General features: G+C 31.7%; 2 protein-coding genes across 2 annotated transcripts in view; one reads left to right on the plus strand and one right to left on the minus strand.

Annotated features, from left to right (window-relative positions):
* Positions 1-25087, plus strand: part of RAD54B_3 (DNA repair and recombination protein rad54b) — a 52659-nt gene that overhangs the window by 24314 nt on the left and 3258 nt on the right. The gene's annotated exons all lie outside the window — the stretch shown is intronic.
* TRAPPC8_4 (Trafficking protein particle complex 8) overlaps positions 1-25087 on the minus strand; it is a gene marked incomplete at its 5' end in the record, with an annotated part of 31107 nt that overhangs the window by 959 nt on the left and 5061 nt on the right. The window contains one exon of the mRNA XM_051219392.1: positions 1739-2845. Within this exon, the coding sequence (XP_051066999.1) occupies positions 1739-2845 (1107 nt within the window). The remainder of the gene's footprint in view (positions 1-1738; positions 2846-25087) is intronic.

Here is a 25087-nt window from a genome sequence, read left to right on the forward strand (position 1 = left end):
ATTTTAATAGTTCAGATCATGAGTCAATTGAAGCTAGACTACCATGAAAAACCGGGAAACACTAGACGGCCGTCTCGTTCTATTGTGGGACGACTCAGCAGTGCGCATCCATGATACCGCCTCGTGAGATTTCATCCAAGACCTATCAGTCTCGCGCGCGAACGTTGAACCTCTAGACCACTGGGCTGACTGGCATCCAACGATGTTAATGTCTAACTTCAACTAATCAACAAAATTCAGCGAAACATCCACTACTGTCTTCCGTGAGTTACTATGTCATAACAGACACAACTGAACTCCACTGGTCACTGTTTTTCACTAGAACTCCATGAAATATCCTTTGAAGTCAGTCACTAGTGAGCATATGTTGACTAATATTACTATAAAATCCATAAAACCCCTTCTGATATCTGTATTTATTTATAATAATTCGTGATCAAAGTGGATATATTGACTATTTAAAGGAATATATCTTTACAAACCAACGAATATACGTGGAAAATACAGTGATTAACAACCTTCTATTATATGTAAAGAAGATAATTTTATTGATTGAATAGTAATGAAAAAGACAAAATATTGTAGATGATTAATTAAAGCTGGTTTGACATCATAATTTGAGTGGAGTGAAACTATGCAATCGACGATATCAAAATTATATATAGTTATTTTGATATAAAAAACGTACATTGGTTGATAAGAAATGAATCTTTGCATGAAATTTAGCAGATAATCTAAAATATATGAGATAGCTAAAGGACTTGTAGAAGTGTCAAATTTACACAATTACTTGGAAGATCTAGACAAGTTATTGAAATCTCTAAACTTCCTTGCATGATGATTATAAGAAACATGTGACTGCTGAATATTCGTTTTAGTGTAAAACTTTTGGTAATCTTATGTTTTCTTGAATTTCACACATTTTCAATTTTCCGAAATGTTTGTGGATATCTTGGAAATCCTTTTGATTCAGTCTCATGTTTCTTATAGTTTACATCAAGAACTGAACCTTTGCAAACATTGAGAATCAAGGAACAGTGGAAAGCTATTTCGTCTTAGTACGCTACATTTTAAAAGTGTTCATCCAAGATCCTACTGGAGACCAAACCAAAACGTTCAAATCTTTCATCGAGTGCTTAGCATTCAATCTATTGATGCAGCAACCAACGGGTTTTACTTATAATTTCAATTCATTGTCGGTATTACGCAATGATTTTCCAATTTGTTTTCATATTTTCTCCTGATATTAGTCTCCGGGTAATATATCTTTACTGGAAATATCTCTTAATTACAACAACTTCATCGACCACAAACATGTGTCATAATTAGAATTTCAGTTAGGTACAAATCTAATAAATAATTACTGAATTTCTCAACACTGTATATTTAATCCCTATTGTTTACTATTCCTTTCCTACCTGGTTTTATATTGAAGTCTTGTAAACTCATGAGTATCAGTCCTAATATCCCAATTAAGTTATGGCTGAGGCCATAAGGTCTATTAGACAGTATGTTTCCACATATCTCTGCTACTATCAGTCATCCAGTTTTTGTGTTGTTACTGTTTAATTTTAAATAACAAACTCCCATTTACAATCATTTTACTATAGAATAAGTTCTATATATTAGAATCTCATAATGAATATCGTAGCATCGAAAATTTCAACTAAGATTTTATGCTACTTTAAACACATTTCAGTAATACTAAAAATTTATAGAAAATTTACGTTGAACTTACTTATAAAGAAGAAATATTTCATTAAATAATATAAACATCGTGGTATCAAAAATATTCCATGAATAATACAAATTAAATTAAATACTCGAATTATTTTCATAATCCATCTAATGTATGATAAATAATTTTTATTATATCTTTGTTCATTATTATTATTATCATTGATGAATATAGTTAAATATTTCTCTTGACTACTATTATGATCATGATGATCATCGAACTTATTATTGATTTCTTTCTGATATTTGATTACTTGAAATCGATATAATAAATAACTAATTAATCCACTAAATAAACATATAATACATGGTAATATATCACCAATTATATGATCTATTAATGGCCATATATAATTTAAAAATATTGGACTTAATATCCATGTTAATGCAAAATCACATTTATATATATTATGTAATATACGTTCATGTAATATAAATGTTTCTAATTTTGATAAATCATATGTCCATATAAATTGACAATTTAATATAATTGTTATAACAATAATTAATATCAATATATTTTGTATAAATTGTTTTATTTGTTTGAATGACTTATTTAATTGTTGCCATGGATACAAATATAATTTGATTGTTTCAATTGTAAATATTATATATAATATTGAATGTATATGTTTTATTAAATTATATAACATTGGTATAATTTGACAATAAAAACGTCCAAAAAATTGTATGATAATAAATAATTTAATTTCATAATATGATTCAATAATAAGATCAATAATACAGATCAATAAATCAAATTGATCCAGTATAATAATATAAAATAAAAATATTATCCATGGTATTTGTTTATATAATATTTTTATTATTGTATTGATTATTAGAAAATTTATAATTAATGCAAATAGAATTAATGGAATCATTAATTGATTTATTGATATTTGATTATTATGTAATATTATTGATTCATTTTCAAATTCAATCGATTTTATTGATTTATGTATATTGAATGAATTAATCAATGTTTCATTTAATGTATTATTTTGATTGATGAATTTATTAGTGTTTAAATTTATTATATTTTCCATTGATTTTTGATTAATAGAGTCATTTGGATATTTTGTCAATTGTGTTTTTGTTGAAGTAGCTAAAAATAAATCAATAAATCAATAGTTATATTCTCTTAATTATCATTTTAATTATTATTGTTGGGGTGTGAGCTACTTTTATCCACAAAAGTAGTATATAACGATAATCAGAGATAGAATGCATTGAAGAAGGAAAGAATGAAAACAGAAGGCAATCGGTATGAAATTACACAAACAATGAAATCTGAGACGATGGACTGACATCTACAGACAATTGACTGATATTTTGCAAATTAAGTATTTAATTTATGGTTCTTAGTTTAAGTGAGATATTCTGTAAGTTTTAGGCCCAACTCCATTCGATAGTCCCCATTCGTGTTCTTCTTCACAACATTATTATTATAAGTGGTTATATTCAATATTATATTTGTGGTACAATATAGAATTCTTAGCATAACAAGATTCTGTTTCTTAATTCTTGGTCGGTCTTGACGATAACATATGAAGTGGTTGCTAGTTAGAAATTAACAGTCCAGTCAATAGACACCTAAATAATGTACATTCTTTTTAACTGTATAACGCCAGAGACCACCATATCTCTGACTCAGCCTTTTGTAACTTGTACAACGAAAGGTTGTATACTTTTCAGAAACGCAACTGAATACGTTATACGATTAAGAGCCATAATGAAATATCTAAATGGCAAGATATAGGTAGACCAAATGTTCAACCAGGCCGTCATATCACTGACATCAATCTATTATCTTTACAGTGGGTTGTATAACACACAAAATCTACCTTTTTTGGATGAATAAACAAAGATGGTTAACTTTGAATCGATAAGACTTATTGCTTGATTAAATCTATGTTGATCAGTTTTCTTTAAACTAACATTTTATTATAAAACTTAACGAAGAGCCTCACCACTTCTAAAGGAAACGAATGATGATGTAGTTTATGTTTTTACTTTACTTTTAATAGTCTATCACTAGTATATGACTTCATAAAGTTTTCCACTTCATCATCATATTTTGTAAATCAGCTCAGCAAGACAGTAGATTAATAGTAATCGAACCACATGAGAAGATATGATCTTGTTAAGTAACAGATGAGATGAAAGAAGAAAATGTGTAAAGTAATGTTAAACTTAATATCTAGTGAGTGAAAATTCACAAATCTCAACTAACAAGATATCACCTACGTATTTGCCATAGACCAACAGGAAATGAGTCCAAGTACTAATGAACTATATTCGTTTGACTGCTGACTTTATCCAACCTACTGTTATGTCGGCTAATCATAAACCTCAGGGAACATTGCAGTTGGATATGCATAAAATATTGTCTCATCAATTGAAATACCATTTCTACTTCAAACCATATACTAAACATTAGCATTTGTTATTCCTTAATTTCACTGTAGACCAACAATGTTTTCAAGACGTCTATAGCAAACTTCCGTTTTCACTTTTTATTTCGTCATGTTTCACATCTGTAAAACAAAACGGATCAAACTGGTGAACAGTATACTTAGGCAGGTATATAGTCTGCTCTATATGATTGGATACTGCTACTGTTTGATTACACAAAGTTGATCTTAATAACATGATCAAAACAAAAATTCACTTTAGATGAGTTAAGCTTATCTTCTTCGAACTTTTTGAACTATTCAGTATTAAAATCTGATTAAGTACTCCTAAAGATCGCTTAACCTCTAAACCACTAAGCCAGTATCCGACAGTGTTAATATCTAACTTCAAGTAATCCGCAAAATTCAGCGACACATCCACTACTGTCTTCAGTGAGTTACTATGTCATAACAGACACAGTTGAACTCCACTGGTCACTGTTTCTCACTAGAACTCCATGAAATACCTCTTGAAGTCAGTCACTAGTGAGCATATATTGATCAATATTATAAGTGGTTTTGTGGATATTATAACAATTTTAATAGTTGAGATCATTAGTCCCACAGTAGGACGAAACAACCGTCTAAAGCTTCCCTCATTTTCTATAGTAGTATAGCTTCGATTGACTCCTGATCTCAACTATTAATATAGACCTACCTAATTTATATTCGTGATTACAGATTTGAAATTAATCAACATATATAATTACTAGAAAGCTTAATGAATAGTAATTTATTAGTTTAAGCGCCTGGCGTGAGACTGATACATCCTGGGTTCGGATCCCGTTGGGTGCGGGATCGTGGATGCGCACTGCTGAGGAGCCCCATACTAGGACGAAACGGCCGTCCAGTGCTTCCAGGTTTTCCATGTTGGTCCAGCTTCAATTGAATCATGATTTCAACAAGTGGAATAGTAATTTAATCAGATGGATATACAATGTGAATTCAATTCAATTTATGAAGATGTATTTAACAACTGATTATTACATAATCGACTGAATCGATTGACTTTCTCTTTTTTTTCTCTTCTTCTTTTATTCACAGTTTATTGGTTGAATAAAAAGGATATTTTGTTTTTCATATTAGTTATCTAATAATTGGTGAATTGATTTAATTTGCCATTAATAAATCATTTCAATCAACATTGAACTATTAAGGAAATATAATGAAATAACAGATTATTCTAAATACATTCTATAGAGATTTATATTTTTAATCGTTTATATAATGATTCATATTAAATTAATTCTATATGGATTATGAATTTAAGAATTAAACAAAGATCATATTATTGAAGAGATCAAGAAGATTCTGAATTCACTGAGAAATATCTTAGCTAATCAACATTCGATAGAAATTTTGTCAGAAACATCTAGAAAATGAAATATCACATGTCACGTTTTTGAATGAATGACTACTTATGCTGATATTATGTTTAGCATTCCCCGAAAGGCCTAGTCAGTCAGTCAGTCAAGAAGTACAAGTATCTCTAAACAATTATCTACGCAATATACTCAATATCTGTTGGTCGAATATCATCAGCATCAGCCTACTGTGGGAGAAAACAAACCAGCTTCCAGATGAATAGAAAATCAGGAAAAGAAATTGGAAGTGGATAGGATACACATTGGAATGTTGAGGGAAAAAGAAAAAGCGGAGGACTAAAGAACACATTACATCGAGAATTGGAAGCAGACATGAAGAGGATAAATAGGAACTGGAAAGGATTGTCCAGGACAGAGTTGAATGGAGAATGCTAGTGTGTGGCATATGCTCCTTCATGAGGATTACTAGGCTTAAGCAACGAAATAAACATTGATCTACGCACTTATGAAACAATAAACGAAATATTCATGTAAATCAAAGCATCTGAACGCAAGAAGATGAGTAAATTGAAGCATATGTGGTAAGAAGACAAATAGATCGTGAATAATATTATCACCAATGTCAATATACTACTTAAATAAATAAGGTATAAATAAATGCGAAACGCTCAATTTACTGTAGGAAGAGAACAAACGGCAAGCACAAGTGAGTGAGAATTTAGGATGTCGATGATTGAGCGAAATCGAGATGGGAATAAGAATAAGTTGTGTGAAGATGTGCAAATGAAGCCCTTCTAACGATTATCAACCAGTATATTTTAGGTGAGTAAATGCAACAGTACGCGATTGTCGCGGACCGGTGGTTATTTCGGAGTTTGTTGAAGAGTGCTTGAAAAACAGTCACTCACTGACTCTGGGAGAACTCCCCGGGCACTGGACAGAGAGTGTTGTCCGCCAAGTGCGGGTTCCCCACCCAGTCTCCACGTCATAACTGCGGAGAAGTACTGCACATGGCTCTATGGCTGTATGTGGTGCTGAGCAGATGGCTTGGTTGGATGGGCGCTAGCCTCAGGTGTACGGTTATTGACCACATCTCACAATGGGGGTCACGGGACGCGACGCCACACATTTTACCAACACAACACCTCAATATCCACACACATACCTACGTCTCTCTCTATCTGTTTACATCAACTACACTCTCTACCACAGGTACCACATTCTCACTCCACATACACAACACTGACCATTCGACAGACTATCAACAGACGCTCATGATGCGGATTCACTCAGTTCTATTCTTTATGTAATTAGGTCGTCACTTCTCAAACCGAATTACAAATCATTCAATAAGACACATTAGCTAATGCCAATCACTTCGGTTATTCTCCACACGCTATCGATTCACATCAATATCAGTTCGATTGAGTCGAATCCACTGAGTCGATTAATAAACACCACAACCCTGAGCATCAGGAAGAAGCGCTGGAAGTGGATAGGATACACATTGAGGGAAGCACCCAACTGCGTCACAAGACAGGCCCTCACATGGAATCCTCAAGGCCAAAGGAAAAGGGGAAGACCAAAGAACACATTACGCCGGGAAATGGAGATAGACATGAGAAAAATGAACAATAATTGGATGGAACTAGGAAAGAAGGCTCAGGACAGAGTGGGTTGGAGAATGCTGGTCGGCGGCCTATGCTCCATTAGGAGTAACAGGCGTAAATAAGTAAGTAATTAAACCCTGTATTTCACATATCGATGCACAACAGGACATCAAGTTCATTCACCTCTCTCATATATTAACCTCAAGTTAATTTCCTCACAGTTTGAATATTACAGCCCTTAATGATTGCAATGAATTAGTCGCATTTTACTATATGTGTAATGAACAAATACTTAGAGTAAACTAATTTTTTCTATTTAGCAACATCACACATTGCAATTGTAAAATATGAAACTAATACATTGAATTCATTACTTGTGTATCTTCCTTGAATAGTCTCTTACAAGCTTCATCCTTCTTTCATTCCTGTTGCAACTTAAACTGGATCGCTTTTCTTTATCTTCTCCTTATGTTCCTCTACTGTCAGCAATAATCATACTTCCCAATCTGGATATATATTACTTATATCTGTCCGAATAAGTAGGACAACATAGATGTGCATTCTGACACTATCATCTCCATATTTCAAACAAGCTACAAGATTTTGAGTAACATTGAATAGTGTCTAGCAGTGAAAGCGAGGATGTGAGTTTCATCCTATTTGTGGCGCACCAGTTGTATGTGCCTGGATCCCAATGTTTGTGTTCATAATTGGACTTGGATTCAGTATCTTCAACTTGGAATGTCTAGTACATTATCCCCTGAAATAATGGATGTTTTCATCTAGCTGATGAATCCCGAATGGAGTGAAACGTGCATCTTGCATTCCACAGATTGTCACCATCAAACTCTAATTCTCATTTTCAAGGTTTAACTTTATATTTTTAAATAAATTAAGCGTAAGGTAGATTGTTAATGATAAAATACTAGTTGTAAACAAAGGTAGATGGATTCAATGAAATAATACGAGCTGAACGAAAATACTATTTTATTTGTGATATCCCAAAGAATGGAAAAACTGTATTACTGACTTCTCTTGCCATGAGTCTGTACTACTGAGAATCTATAAAGCAGGATGAACCACGTCTAGGAGTCGTTCAATTTCAGTAATTTTCTATCTGTAATAATTCCATGATGTAAGTGAATTTCAACACAATTTTCTGGCCAACTTCGGGGCATGCTAGTTACTAATCAATTTTATAATATGGTGACGTAATTTGATTATTGTTCATTTTTAAATGTTAAACTTATCCACATATATTATTATTACACTTGCTAACCGTTTTGAAAAATTTATTCAGCATCCAGCCCTATCTACTATATCTGACCTAATTCATATTCTTCTACATATTATGTAATTTCTGATTTGTAATCACATTATTCTCCCTCTCACTCAGCCCATGTTGACCATATTTATTCTGGTCATTCATCGTACAATTTCATTTCACTTATAAACTGATTCAAGTTAACACTTTATATTAGTCAGCCCCAACATTAACGATTTGAAGTTAGACATTAACACAGTTGAATGCCGGCTTAGTGGTCTGGTGGTTAAGCGGTCGCACGCGGGACTGATAGGTCCTGTGTTCGAATCCCGCGAGGGGGGATCGTGGGTGCGCACTGCTGAGCTATCGCACAATAGAACGAGACAACCGTCCAGTGCCTCCAGGCTTTCCAAGGTGGTCTAGCTTCAATTGACTCATGATCTCAACTATTGAAATTAACGATTTGATTTGGTTTGATTTTATAGTTCGATAGTACAATTAGAAGACGAAGATGACCAGAATTATGTGATGATATATCATCATAGCCCAATACATTTCGAACAATCTGATCACATACAATATACTGGTTAAGAACATTAATATATAAAATAATGAAAGGTCAAGTAGACTAGAAATGGAGGATAAGAGGAAACAATGATGATAATAATAGGAGTAATAATAATAATAATAATAATAATAATAATAATAATGTGCAAACAATTTGAAACCTCATCACTCTGGATAATAAGTTAATATTACCAAAGGAGAAGAACGATTAGCTTCCCTTCCCAGATATACTTCTGAGTAGACGAGTAGATGGCTCAATCAAACGATCCAGTTTTACAAAACTAACATGGACAGGTCAATACCTTAGTTATTATAGTTATTGCAAACGGGGTTTGATAAGGTGCCTATTCAAAAGGCTTGACCGTATTTGTACAAATAATGCCATTGATGATGATATTAGGTTGCTAAAAAAAACGTTAATGGAAATTGGTTGTCCTCTGAACTTCATAAATATATGGAACGTTCATGGTACAATGACACCTACTATAGCTTTGGCAGAGAAAAAGCCTGTCTATATCACCTTAACATTTAGAGGTGATTCAAATAGCCTTTTATAGAAACAAAGCCTTAGATCAGTCATTAACAAGACATAGTGTGCAGTGAAGGTCATTAGCAAGGAAACAACAAGATTCATGCTTCATCGAGAACCTAAAAGACAAGAAAACGATTGCGTTACATTCCACAGTGTTTACCAATTTAAATGTGTTTGGTCACACATACAAAGGGAGAAGTAATCGTGATCTCAAAATTTGAGTGTGTGAACATTTACGTAAATGGCTGCACAAACAAACAGAATCAAATGACCTAATAAGAGCAGAGGATAAACATCTATCATCCTCTATTGCCAAACACATAATTGAAACAGGTCATAAGATCGATTTTAACTCGGCCTTTATGGTGCTGTACAAAAGTGTAAAAGGGAATATACTAAGGTTTATTGAAGTCTTAGATATACGAAAACTCAAACCCCATTTGTGTATTCAAAAACAGTTTGTTCTCACCTTAGACCTACCCTGGTAATATTAGCTTATTATCCAGAGTGATGAGGTTTCAAATTGTTTGCACATTATTATTATTATTATTATTATTATTATTATTATTACTCCTATTATTATCATCATTGTTTCCTCTTATCCTCCATTTCTAGTCTACTTGACCTTTCATTATTTTATATATTAATGTTCTTAACCAGTATATTGTATGTGATCTGATTGTTCGAAATGTATTGGGCTATGATGATATATCATCACATAATTCTGATCATCTTCATCTTCTATATGACACTATCGAAATTTATCAAATGGGATTAATTGCTTTAAATGAAGAATATTTTAATGATAAGTTTATGATGAATAAAGTTTAACGAATGAAGATTAAGATAAAATTTCAATTAAATAATTAAAAAGTATTTGCTGAATTTCATTTTTCAGTAGTATTGACATGCTTACTTCATGGGATTATGTTTAAATTAAAATTTGATTCTTGATTCTGTTTATCATTATTGATAATGTTTATTAGTAACTATGGTGGAATGTTATGTTATTTCACTGTTTTAGTGTCAACTAATGATTGAATTGTTATATCCTAGTGAAGATTACATTATAAGCAACTTCTGAGACCTATTAATGGACTAATATTATCTAGATATTCCTATGATATAACTATTCAGTAATTAAATTGTGTATATTTATATTCCTCTTATTATAAGCTTCATTTTGACTCATAGACTATTATAATACAATTTACTGCTCTTAAGTTATGTCCAGTTTATTGATTACAGTCTCCCATGTTCATAGCTATATTTTGTCTTGAACGTGTATAAACGTTATTTCATATTTTATGGTGCGTTGCGGTCTGTTTGGTTGATGTATGAACCCAATATGTCTGAAATAAATTATTCGCATAGTGGAAGCGGTTACTGGCCTTCTGGACTCAGTTGGATGGGTTAGGCGAGCAACGGACCAATAGGACGCTAGGCTGAACAGACCGGTCGAATGTCATTGGTTTAGTATAAGAGTATAAGAGTGAATAAGTCGTATTTTGATTGGCGAATACATTGCGTGATATGCTAATTTAATAGCTTATTTAACAGAATGGGTTTTGTGGAGAGTTTTAGAAATTTCACAGGTTGAAATCATGTGTGAGTTGAAGCTAGACCACCATTGAAAACCTGGAAGCAATGGACGGCCGTTTCGTTCTGGTATGGGACTCGTCAGCAGTACGCATCCACGATCCCGCACCACGCGGGGCTCGAACCCAGGACCTACTGGCTTCCCACTTAACCACTAGACCACTGAGCCGGCATCCAACGGTGTTAATGTGTAACTTCAACCAATCCACGAAGTTGCTTATTTAATGTTTTCATAATCACCAATTTATACGATGGATAACTCGTTTGTATCAATTTATTTTCATGAGTTAGTGGTGAGATTTTGTGGCTAAGATATCAGATGTTAAGTTGTTATTGCGTTTTATTAGTATTCTGTACATTGGTATTATGGTGGATATTGTGTTAATCTCAATAATTGAAATCATGAGACAATTAAAGCATGATCGCCATCGGATTGTTGATATTTTGATATGATTAAATCTAACAGTTGCCACTTCTAACTAAAACGTAATATGCTAATGAGAAAAGAATTATGATTCATTTAAGACTTATACTACTTAAACTATTTTTCTATACAATAGGATAGTTTGAGGTAGTAAACAAAGAATGGGTGTGCATGTTAAACAAAGAAATTACTACAGAAAATGAATAATGACAAGACCTTAATAAAATATAATTTGATCTATATTATTATGGTTATTATTAGAGACAATTAATGAACATTTTGCAAATGAAGTATTTACTGTATGGTTCTCAGATTTTACTAAGATGTTTTGTAATATTGGGTTTCAATACATTCACTTGTCCCCACTTATGCTCTCGTTCATTACATTTACTGCCACTGTCAGCACTGGGACCTGGGTTAGTGTGAATCACATGTCAACCAAAAAAATCACTAAAATTCAAACAGATTAATTTTATATGCGAAAAGTATTGGAAAACTTACAAATAGGATTAATGACATTGAATAACAAAACAAAACAAAACAAAACAAAACAAAACAAAACAATTTGACAGTTGAATTCATGAATCAATTGATGAAGCGAAACCACCATAGAAAACCTAGAACCACTGGATTAGTTTCAATTGACCCATGAATTCAACTATTAAATTACTATAATCTCCACAAAACCCCTTCTCTGATTAAAACAAAGAAAAATTACTGGAAATACACATATCCATATTATTGATAGATAAGTTGTGAAAAGAATTTTATATTATTTGAATTATTCACCAAGACAATAATCTTAAATAAAGTTTCTATGTGTTTAAAATATCATATATTTCATGTTGATAAGCAATTTTGTCTTTGAATGACCTCTCTCTCTCTCTCTCTCTCTCTCCAAAATGACCGTCATTAATATGAAACTCATTGGTTATTTTATAAATACACGATAGACTGATGTTGTAAATTCTACAATTTAAACATATAACTGATACATATCAGAAGGGGTTTTCGGTGGATATTATAGTAATTTCAATAGTTGAGATCATGGATCAATTGAAGTTAGACCACCATGGGATCGTGGATGCACACTGCTGAGTCCCATAATAGGTATTCTATGGTGGTCTAGCGTCAATTGAATTATGATCACAACTATTAAAATAGTAGAGAATATATGAATAAAAGCAAACATTTAAATCACTGGAAAGGTATTGAAGAAACTCAAGATTAAATATAAAAAGTTTAATTATTCACCCGATAAGGTATATATTGAAAAGAAAGCATGGATACAAAAAATGGTGAAACGCGATTTTGTTTTTTGAATTATTCAGCAAATTCAAATAATTCGTAAGCATTTAATTCAAGTCCGAAAGTTAGTTATATACAATAGGACTGAATTCATATTACCGAAACCTTTACTTCACTGTCCAAACGCATTCCGAATTCAGATAATCATCCAAATCAGAATGCTCGTATTCTATCCACACAAAAAACAAAACAACACAAACATCATTTACACCAACGATATAAACAGAGGAAACGAATGAACAGAAATTCGAGAAACATTGAAAATCATCAACCCTGTCGACCTGTTTCAATCTAGTTGTCTGATTTATTTATTAGCCCACAATTACTTTCTACCTCGTTGAGAGAATCAACACACAGCTATACATCGTATCCAATGAGATTGATTTACATATTATTGAACAAAACGACACTAGATGAACACCATCTACCATGCTCAGTCTAATTTCCCTCATCATTATTCTGATTGAACAATTAGTTCGATTTTCAACAAGATGTCGAGCCATTTTGTGGTATCCAAATTACTTCAACCCGTTCCGTGTAAATGATTAATTTTTTCTAATCGATCTTTAGTGACCCGGGATCTAACTCCAGTTAGATCGGACAAATGATCGTTATTGAATGATTGTTGTTGAAATATACATCCTGACTATTCTCGTATATAATTATCAACGTAATTCGCGTTAGTGAATAACGGAATTAAATGAGTCAAATACGAGAATCAATTTACACGTTTAACTTGAACCATTTCATATGCATACCTTCTGTTAACGAATTCTTATAAAGCTCTAGTTAATATTGTTATGCACATAACTAGTGTCGAACTTTTTAACTCCCTTCTAAATTTGACAAAATGAACTTCTTAAAAGTAACTTTGTTATTGAACTTATATATAAATTTTCTGTAATATTTACTATGGACCAAACTATTGCTACATCAAGCATTGTATTGTGAATTTTGTTCAAAAGTTTCGCTCCCCAACAGAAAGAACATTGAATAAAATCATTTAGTAGAGTTTTAATAGAGTTTGTAATGTCATTTATTATGTTAAGCCCATATACCTTATTCTAGCTTTCGAACAAGTCAAACTATTCATTCTACTTGAGTCACATTTTGACCTGGTTAATTATTCGTTTATCAATTTTGATTACTTTTGTATGAGCTCATATGTGTGTGCCCATCACATCTCATTATTACATGTCTATAGCTTGATTTTGTGAGACTATAAATATTGATTAACTCTTGGTTAAATGGAATGGACTCATATAACTTCTCCACTGCTCGTCATTTCGGTCTCTCTTCTTCGCTTCCTTTGATACATCTCTCTGATTATCTTACCTTATCAACGGTTTTACAAAATATATGTATTGGGGAATACATTCTCATATTTAATTTATTTAATCCCGTTATTTACCAACGCGATCTAAGTCAATAATGATATATGAGGATTGACGATATGTAATGAAAAGTAAAAACATGATGTTAACTGAGTATATCCATATACTTTGGTGGAGTTTTGTTCTCTGAGCTGGATGGTTTGGTCATGGAGCTTTCATCGTTCTTCTGAACGACATTATCAGCACAAACTTCATGTCGTTTATAAGAACGATGAAAGCTCCACGACCAAGCCATCCCGCTCAGAGAACAAAACTTTACCAAAATCATCCACCTGAGTAACAAATCTCCACTATCTCAATATCCATATACTATTTATTCATAGACTACATAATTAAGACTTCGATTTACTTTCTCTGTGGATATCCATTATACTTATTTTCTCCCAATGACTAATATTTTCTCCAACAGAAACTCTTGTCACCACCCTGAAATACAGTTTTTTTCTATCACCTCGACATGTAATTCGCTTCTGCTTTTCATTTGTATATTACTACTGAGTATCTGAATTAATTGTTATATTACTTCTGACAAACAAGCACCTTGTTCATCAACTGACCCCATTTGAAGTACGACTTAAAACCAGAACGTAGTGAACAGGTGTTGCATTCTAATGAAAGAACTCCTCAGAAGTGCTCACTCAAGATCATATCAGAAATTGACTTTATAGAAGTTGAGTGTAATATCGAAGATCATAATTAATGTTTAAATAGTGAAGCTTTGACTGTGAGTGGCAAATATCTTGGGTTCAATCCCTAGTGGGATTGTGTGTGTATTGTTGAGAAGTTCTGTATTAGTACAAAACTTTGTTTAATCCTCTTTGTTTTTTTAGTGATATTTCAACTAAGATCGATCTGTGAAGATTACTAACTTTTGAATAAAATAGCCTTCACAGATCTACTTGATCTTGATAGATTTTTGCCTTGAAGAACCCATAAGTTTGAAATCACAAGTCACTGCATCTTCTAACCTTCGTTTTTCTTCCATTTTTCTTTCTATCATCAATCAATGTTAACTTTTGCTTCATTAAAAAAAAACCAATTCACTTAGATAATTAATTGTTTTTATCAATAAGTCAATGATAATAAACATTGACAGATTGTAGGGTGTTTAGCCCAAGATACATCACAATGATATAATAATCGGCATGGTTTAGTGAACTTCTGTTAAGTGAAACAAATTAATTAGTTCCATTTGGATAAAACAATCGAAGGAATAGTCAACAATAGTGTACGAATTGCCGCATTGTATTGTGTTGAATAAATAAGATCAAAATATATCACAAATACAATCAGAAAAATTAGAATGAGCGAGATTAATGACTAACTCATTGTATTCTTATTGTTGTTGGAAAACTGAAAAGTCTTAAGTAACTTGTGTAATGTCTAATCAGTAATTTCAACAAATCCATTTTGTATCGGAAGGAGTTTTTATGGATATTATAGTGATTTTGATAGCGGAGATCATGAATTAGACATTAATACCGTTGGATGCCAACCAGCTCAATGGTCTAGTGATTAAGCGCTCACGCGCGAGACTGATAGGTCCTAGGTTCGAACCTCACGAGGCGAGGCCATAGGTGCGTACTGCTGAAGAGTCACATACTAGGACGAAACGGCTGTGCAGTGCTTCCAGGTATTCCATGATGGTCTAGTTTCAATTGGCTCAAGATCTCAACTATTAAAATCCATATTAGACATGATGATTCTCGACAAATACAAAAAGGCGTGTTTACGTAATACTATTATTATTATTATTATTTGACGAAGTAATTCGTGGAAATAATTTATCAAATTCGATAAATATGTTCTAAATACAAATGTACTACTTATATATCAAATACTTAGATTGTTTTTCAGTAGTTTAACTGATTAATATTAAATTAAGCGGACTCACACTTCACATCACATCAAATGAGTTGTCAAAGTCACATTCTTGTTTACGTTGGTACAATAATTGTTTCACTTAACACTTTTGAATGGAAATGACAATATTAGTGATTTAGTCAGCAGATGCTCAATAGTGAGTTCCACTTTTGTAGCTCTTCTTAGTGAACTGAGCAATAAAATATTTATGCAGTTAAACAATTTCAGTCTTTTGACCCGGTTTGAGATTATGTCTACTCACTCTAATGGAATTAAAAGCTGAGACTAAACCTTTCTGATTCAGCAACACATGATTCATTTCAATTCTTATTTTCCTTTTCTTCCCAACCTTCTTACATTTTTTAGGTGTTTTGAAGAGAATGTGTTTTTCGTCACACCTCATTGTTCAGTAAGTTATTTATCGACAACATAAATAGATAAATTCTACTGATAACTGTCATTCAAGTTGACTGCTACGTATTCTGTTATAAACGCCTAATTGTCGATCGTAAGTTTTACTTCATCTTATATTCAATAGTTCTCTACTTAATATACATACTTGATAAAAAGTACTATTACATCATTATAGCTTTTTAAATATCAAAACATGTTACCTTGTATGTTAATCAAATGAGTAATGTATGATTTTTGTATAGATGGAAAATACTTCAATTTGACATAAGAAAATTTAATTTATTTTGATAGATGAAAAATCGAAATGAAAAACAAACAAACAAACAAACACTTCCCTCTTGTAATCAAGATGGATGTTTATGTAGATTTTATCCAATCCATGTATATAAGGATATTGATTCTATTTCGTTGTACTACGTATTTCGTTGATTACATAATTTTGAGAAATCCAAATGTAAAAATGGACTTAATCAGTTTTACTAATAAACCCAAAAAATAGACATTTCAGTTTTAATTAAAATATTGAATATTGAATAGTGAATTTCTACTTTAAATTCTGTTAACAACAACAGAAAACAAATTATTTTCAGTTAATGGAATTGAATAATTTGTATGAGGTACTGATAAAAAAAAAGACAATCTTTTTATTCTATTTTGAAGATGTTCATTCAATTGGCAATCATGACATCAAAAAGAATGAAATCAAATTCACTCTTATCTTAAATTGATTATTATAAAATTAACCCATTGCAATGAGATACAGTAATTTACTATTCCTACTTTAGATAATTCTTATACAGTTCGTTAATATAAAAGCACTAGTGATGATTTGATAACAGTTGTAAAAGTAGTGATCAATCATTCAGTTAACCTTGATGACACAAATCGAACGATAAATATTGATCAGTTAAGCCTGCATAGTGTAAAATATTGGGACTGTTGTTTAGTTATACGATTATTCTTTAACTGACTTCAGATCAGAAGTTTCTTCATCAATGTAGCTTGCTGCATTGAACCATACATCACTTCATTTCGATTTGTTTGGGTTTTGTGGATCGAGGATTATACGAAATATGCGTATTCGTAACTCACTCTCGTATTTGACTCATTTAATTCCGTTATTCACTAACGCGAATTACGTTGATAATTATATACGAGAATAGTCAGGATGTATATTTCAACAACAATCATTCAATAACGACCATTTGTCCGATCTAACTGGAGTTAGATCCCGGGTCACTAAAGATCGATTAGAAAAAATTAATCATTTACACGGAACGGGTTGAAGTAATTTGGATACCACAAAATGGCTCGACATCTTGTTGAAAATCGAACTAATTGTTCAATCAGAATGATGAGGGAAATTAGACTGAGCATGGTAGATGGTGTTCATCTAGTGTCGTTTTGTTCAATAATATGTAAATCAATCTCATTGGATACGATGTATAGCTGTGTGTTGATTCTCTCAACGAGGTAGAAAGTAATTGTGGGCTAATAAATAAATCAGACAACTAGATTGAAACAGGTCGACAGGGTTGATGATTTTCACAATGTTTCTCGAATTTCTGTTCATTTGTTTCCTCTGTTTATATCGTTGGTGTAAACGATGTTTGTGTTGTTTTGTTTTTTGTGTGGATAGAATACGAGCATTCTGATTTGGATGATTATCTGAATTCGGAATGCGTTTGGACAGTGAAGTAAAGGTTTCGGTAATATGAATTCAGTCCTATTGTATATAACTAACTTTCGGACTTGAATTAAATGCTTACGAATTATTAGAATTTACTGAATAATTCAAAAACCAGAATCGTGTTTCACCATTTTTTGTATCCATGCTTTCTTTTCAATATATACCTTATCGGGTGAATAATTGAACTTTTTATTTAATCTTAAGTTTCTTCAATACCTTTCCAGTGATTTAAATGTTTGCTTTTCTTCATATATTCTCTACTATTTTAATCGTTGTGATCATAATTCAATTGACGCTAGACCACCATAGAATACCTTTTATGGGACTCAACAGTGTGCATCCACGATCCCATGGTGGTCTAACTTCACTTGATCCGTGATCTCGACTATTGAAATTACTATAATATCCACCGAAAACCCCTTCTGATATGTATCAGTTATATGTTTAAATTGTAGAATTTACAACATCAGTCTATTGTGTATTTATAAAATAACCAATGAGTTTCATATTAATGACGGTCATTTTGGAGAGAGAGAGAGAGAGAGAGAGAGAGAGAGAGAGAAAGAGAGGTCATTCAAAGACAAAATTGCTTATCAACATGAAATATATGATATTTTAAACACATAGAAACTTTATTTAAGATTATTGTCTTGGTGACTAATTCAAATAATATAAAATTCTTTTCACAACTTATCTATCAATAATATGGATATGTGTATTTCCAGTAATTTTTTTCTTTGTTTTAATCAGAGAAGGGGTTTTGTGGAGATTATAGTAATTTAATAGTTGAATTCATGGATCAATTGAAACTAATCCAGTGGTTCTAGGTTTTCTATGGTGGTTTCGCTTCATCAATTGATTCATGAATTCAACTATTAAATTGTTTTGTTTTGTTTTATTTTGTTTTGTTATTCAATGTCATTAATCCTATTTGTAAGTTTTATATACTACTTTTCGCATATAAAATTAATCTGTTTGAATTTTAGTGATTTTTTTGGTTAACATGTGATTCACACTAACCCAGGTTCCAGTCCTGACAGTGGCAGTAAATGTAATGAACGAGAGCATAAGTGGGGACAAGTGAATGTATTGAAACCCAATATTACAGAATATCTTAGTGAAATCTGAGAACCATACAGTAAATACTTCATTTGCAAAATGTTCATTAATTGTCTCAAACTTCATCGTTCTTGCATTCTCATATCAATTGATTTATGTTGCCATTCTTTCCTCGTTAATTTTCTCGACCTTCTGCTGCCAGACGTTCTATTCCTGACTATCGTCATATACTACTTATAGCCACATAAGTCGCACACACCCCCATACTACTAGTTCGGTAATGGCTGTTTAAAAAACAGCCATTAATCGTTTTGTTTTTTTTCTTTGAGCATCTGTTATGACAGAAAATGCGAAGTAACACATAAATTTATTATTTTTAATGCATAATTGATGAATTCACTTGGTGTTGTTTTACTCGTATCTTCTCATTGTTCTTTAGGACTGTAATTCATCAGTCTCATGTTTTCATATATGCATCCTGTGCGGATGGCCTCGATATAGCCTTAAGTCATAAGCTTTTTAAGCAACGATGGATAGTGGCTAGCAGTGTAATCCAGGATGCGCGTTTCGTCCTGTTTGGTACTCGTCAGCTGGATGTACCTGCATCACTGAGTTGATGTTCACTCCGAGACTCGAACCCACTACGTCCGCTTCAAACGACATCTCGAACAATATTATTTTCATCCAAGTGTATAAAATAGTGGACAGCTATACTGATGATCAACTAATGTTATCGGTGATAAGGATATACTTTAGCTTTTATAGCTTATAAGTCCAACTTCATCAAGATGTTTTGATGCTACTTATGTTTCAATAGGTAAATTCTTTATTTAATATGTAAAAAAGGGACGGTCTTGAGAATCAATATTCCTGGATTAAACTCATTGTCAAGTTACGAGTGTGTACTGTTGAAAATTGATGGTTGTCTTTCATCTTTATCAAACAAAAACGATTGGAATAGACTTACTAGAGACTCTATTTTTAAGACCAGTTTCTGGAACTCCTATTATTAAATCGTATCAGTAGACCAGAAAATCATGAGTGATTTCGTAGCAGGCATTGTTGACTTATAGTGGGGTTAGATCTAAATATGATGAAAGCTACAAACTGCAGCATGCCAAGTTATATCTTCCTTTTCAGCAGATGGAACTTTAGGTTCTGGATGCGATTCAGTAAGGAGTCATCAGTGTACGTCTCTGTGTAATTTAATGGTTTAACATAAAACTTGCCCGCGCTACCTGTTTTTCAACAATTCTGCAGCTGAGATTAGTTCAGGATGAAGATCAGATTCAAACTTAAAAAAATACTTAAATAATTAATCCTTATTGATCATTTTTTATTCCAACGCAGTTTATATATATATATCGAATTACAATATGACCTTGTTAGATTACAACAAGGATAGAGAAATAATCAACTTTTAGGAATCTTTCATTAAAATCTTAATCCTTTTATGAGCCTTCTTTAGTGAGAGAACCAATTAGATGAAAACAAAGTAACGTATAATGTTTGCTTTGAGTGTAAGACTTTTTCCAAACAGCATTTGGTTGATATATTTTGCTTGAATGCCTATTTCACTTGTAAAAAACTAACACATAGTATGTATCTACTACTCATTAGCATATTTAAATAGATTAAAATGTAAAACAAGATTTATTCATTAATAGTTAACAACAATTTATTCAAATAAAGATCCTTTTAATAATTATATTCAAAAAGGAAGAGTTATGATAAAAGTTATGTATAACGATTATACGTGTACTCCTCTTCCCTTCTCGCCAATTCATCTTATATCTTATCAGTGAACAGTAGACATTTCTGAAAACAACAGCTACCGATGAGTATCATGAAATATATTTCATATATTTTATGTATAGAATAAGCAACTATAAATCTAAGCATGTTCCATAATTGTTGTATTTCAACCATATAGATTTATTTATATATTGGTCACTTTAAGATTTATTTGATGAAAGCAATTTCAAAGATTACCGATGATAAGTAAGATTTAAATGATAACAAGATTTGAAATAATCTTTGAAACCATTTTAACATATCGATATGATTTAAAAATTTGTTAGAAATATGATATTACTTTTCTATTACAATTACTAAGAAGCTTTATTTAAGTAATTTTAAAATAAATGAAAAAAACTTGTAACTAAGTGACAATGTCAAAGCGATTCACTCAGGGTATGTATGTATATATGCTAATAGTGACTGAGTAATTGTAGCCAATACCAATAAGAATGTAAAAATACAAACTTTCTATCTTCTTATCATCACTCACTCACTCACATTTCCTTAAAAAAACAGATACACAAACTACAATCATTTGTCACTAAGACTTATGAAATAGAAAGTCAAGTGTTTTCATTAATAAAATAATCTTTTAAACAAAATGACAGTTTATTTCATACGTATATATAAACAAAAATTCAATATATTGACTTTAAAAAAAACACTAGTTGAATGGATGAATCGGTCTCAAAATATTTATTCATAACCATAAAACACAATATATGTACAGTGTAATACATTCTTTCCTATAGCATGATGAAAGTAACCCACAAGATGTTGGTTGGAGATAGTCAACAAGAAACCCTGAACATAGGTTTCCTGCTAATCGGCACTTATCAGTAAGGTGTACCTTCAGGGTGTAATTTTGAGGGAACAGATGCTCCCTGATGGATTCGATTCCGTATCACCCAGCTTCAAAGTCAAAGACGTTATCACTGTTGACTACCTTCAACCACCATCTTATCTCAAAATAGTGCACGCAATGTCGACTCATCTAGACTAGTCGCCATATTATAACTTGGTCGATAGGATTCGATCTACACTAAGAAAGACCCGATATACATGACATTAATCATCACCCAGTGATCAATCAGTGGTGACAGTAACCCATATATAAAATATTTGGAAATAATAAATATGACTTAATCGATAAATGACAGTCAAAATTTACCTATCCATCAATAATCCGACTGATTGTAAACTATATATCATGAAAAATAGTGAATCGATTAATTATTATGAACCTGATTAGTTGTATACTAATCCATACAGTAAAAGAAATACATTTAAAGTTTCATCCATTTGTTTAAATTATATGATGAAAGTCTATTGAAAAAATACAACAATTGATGAATGTCAGTCTGTAACTAGTAAAATAGAATACATTTCAACTTTTGTAAAAAAAATGAAATGAAAACTAATTTTTAACTTACTTAGTGACAGTCTTTAATTCTAGTCATTAACATCAAGATTCTCACTAGTAATTTGCTTAAATTCATCTCCATATAATCAAAACAAACATATAAAACTTAGGGCTAATAAAATCCTGTTTAGTGGATCGATTGCTCAAAGCAAATCAACTATGCAGATATATATACCATCAGTGATAAGCAATCATATTTCAATGAAGAGTTAGAATATAATATTTCAGAAAATAATTACCAGAAGTAAAAGGAAAAACAAAGTATCCTGTCGTTTATTATATTTTCGAAATCCTTAGGGAGAGAATTGAGTAATTAGTTTATCCAGTTTATTATTGTTATATATGAGAGATATAAATGTGATTCGATCGATAAACAAAAATTACAGTTTAATATATTTTTGTCTACAGTATATGTCCTATTTATTACAACAATCTAATTCTTATGTAAGAATTTCAATGGAATGTATTCCAAAGATAAATGAATATATATTGAGAGTTTAAAATGACCACAGTTTGGAATGATTATTCCAAATTGTGATATGCAATGATCTATTGGTTATTTATTCATAATCAAGGATTCGATCTTTGGAGATTTGTGACAAGTTTGTTAGCGTCATTAAAACTGAAGTCTCAATTATTTTTTGAAAGATAAAGTTCATTTTTTTATGTTGCTAAACGTTCTCTAACAATGAAGTTAATGAAATCGATGTGTAATCGGTATTGTAATTATTAAAACTATGAATCGAATATTGGACCCACGAATAAATAAAAAATAAACTTCACGAAGTTATTTGTTGATTTTATTATGAGATCCATAGAATTTTGTAGATCCAAATGTTTGTCATAAAGATCTTTGGGATTTATTCTGTTTGGTTGTCAAGAGTATGGCTTCCAACTATTCAAGCGTTCACTTTCTAGCTAAATGTTATACCTTGTACACCAAGCACTTTTAACACTAACGTCCGAATCGGATTTTCTCAAATCCTATCAATCTAAGACTATAAAATTATAAACAAGTGTTAACTCAGTTACTCAACTGTAAGGGATGCAGAGGAATATACCAATAATTATCGTGTTATGTCTAATGGTGTCCTTGGACGTTAAATGGACATTTCCTTTTGGTCGATATTTATTTCACTTGTCAAATATTGTACAAATGTTGTTTTCTATTTTATGGTACGATGTGGTCTGGTTGATTGGTATATAAATAGAGTATGTCTGAAATATAATGATTCATATATCCGAGGCTGAGACTTGTGTTCTGGACTCAACCAGCTGGGCTAGACAGGGAAGCAGGACCAATCGAGACTCTAGGCCGTCCATACGCCGTTTACGTGTCATTGAGTCGATCGATAATACGCTGCGCATATAATCTGCAGCATCACAGTCACAACATCAACTAAAGTTTTTCTTCGAACTTAGAGATATGTAGATCAATAGATCAGCGACCAACCTAAAGTTCTAGAACCTTCTACAAATGCTATCAAAATTAGCACAAGTTTTGTTGTTCGACTGGCAAGGATATTAATAAAGAAAATAAACCCGCTAACTTCTAGAATTCAATGAAACTTAGGAAGAGAATTAACTGTCCAAGAGTATATGAGATTTATTCGACTCATTTGGTGTTTTTAGAAATAAGTATAAACATGTACTTGCAGCTGTATGAAGTACAGATCTATAATCTTTAATTACTGAGAGATTATGGTATTAAAATCATTTCTTTTATTAGATCCGTCACTTAAGTAAATCGAAAATAGCTTATGAATGAAGGCCAGATATATTATTACTGGTTTTTATTTGGTGGTCATTTATAAATAATAAAGCTTACAATTACAGGACTAAGATAGTGTTATTTAGATCTACAGATTTAAGTCATTGACAACAGCCATCGTGTATACATTACTTCTCAGTTGTTCATGTTCTTATTATAACTAGAATGAAGTAAAAGTTTATAGGAATATATAAATTTCAAAGTGTGTTGACTTCCGGACAGAAAGAAAGAAACATGATATAATATTGACTACTCAGAAGTGATTTACGAATGCCTGAAACATTGATTTTTGAATCTTTTTAATAAGAGAAAAAAACTCAGTACATAACTCAATAAAACCAGATTGTGAAACATGTAGTGTTATTTCGTATTCAGCCAGTTGTCAGTTCTTGGCCGACATGCGTAAAGAAATAAAATGACTTCATAGTTAGGGAAAATCGTAGATCCAGATTCTCAAGTTTTCAGCTAAGCTATTTATAATACTACTCAACTAAGTCACCTGGAAATAAAATTTTTAGTCTAACTAACATGAAAATTACAAATTCGTTGACGGTTATATCTCTATCACGGCATGCAGATTACAATGAAATTAGTGATCTAAGAACAAACAACACAGTACTTCGTATGATAGACTTTTACTATATATTTTCTTTTTATCGTCTGTTTAATGCAACCCAATTCAGTTTACTTAGTCATTTGAAAGTAATGACGACCAGTTGATTAAAACTCAACTGTAGAATGTATTTTCAATTCTCCTAAAACTTTGCTTTCAAATAAACAGTACTGATAGTATACGTTGAAGTTTCATAATAATGAACATCATATATGTTGGATTCAAATTTATTAATTGT

This window comes from Schistosoma haematobium, chromosome 4 (assembly GCF_000699445.3).
Source record: "Schistosoma haematobium chromosome 4, whole genome shotgun sequence".
NCBI lineage: Eukaryota > Metazoa > Platyhelminthes > Trematoda > Strigeidida > Schistosomatidae > Schistosoma > Schistosoma haematobium.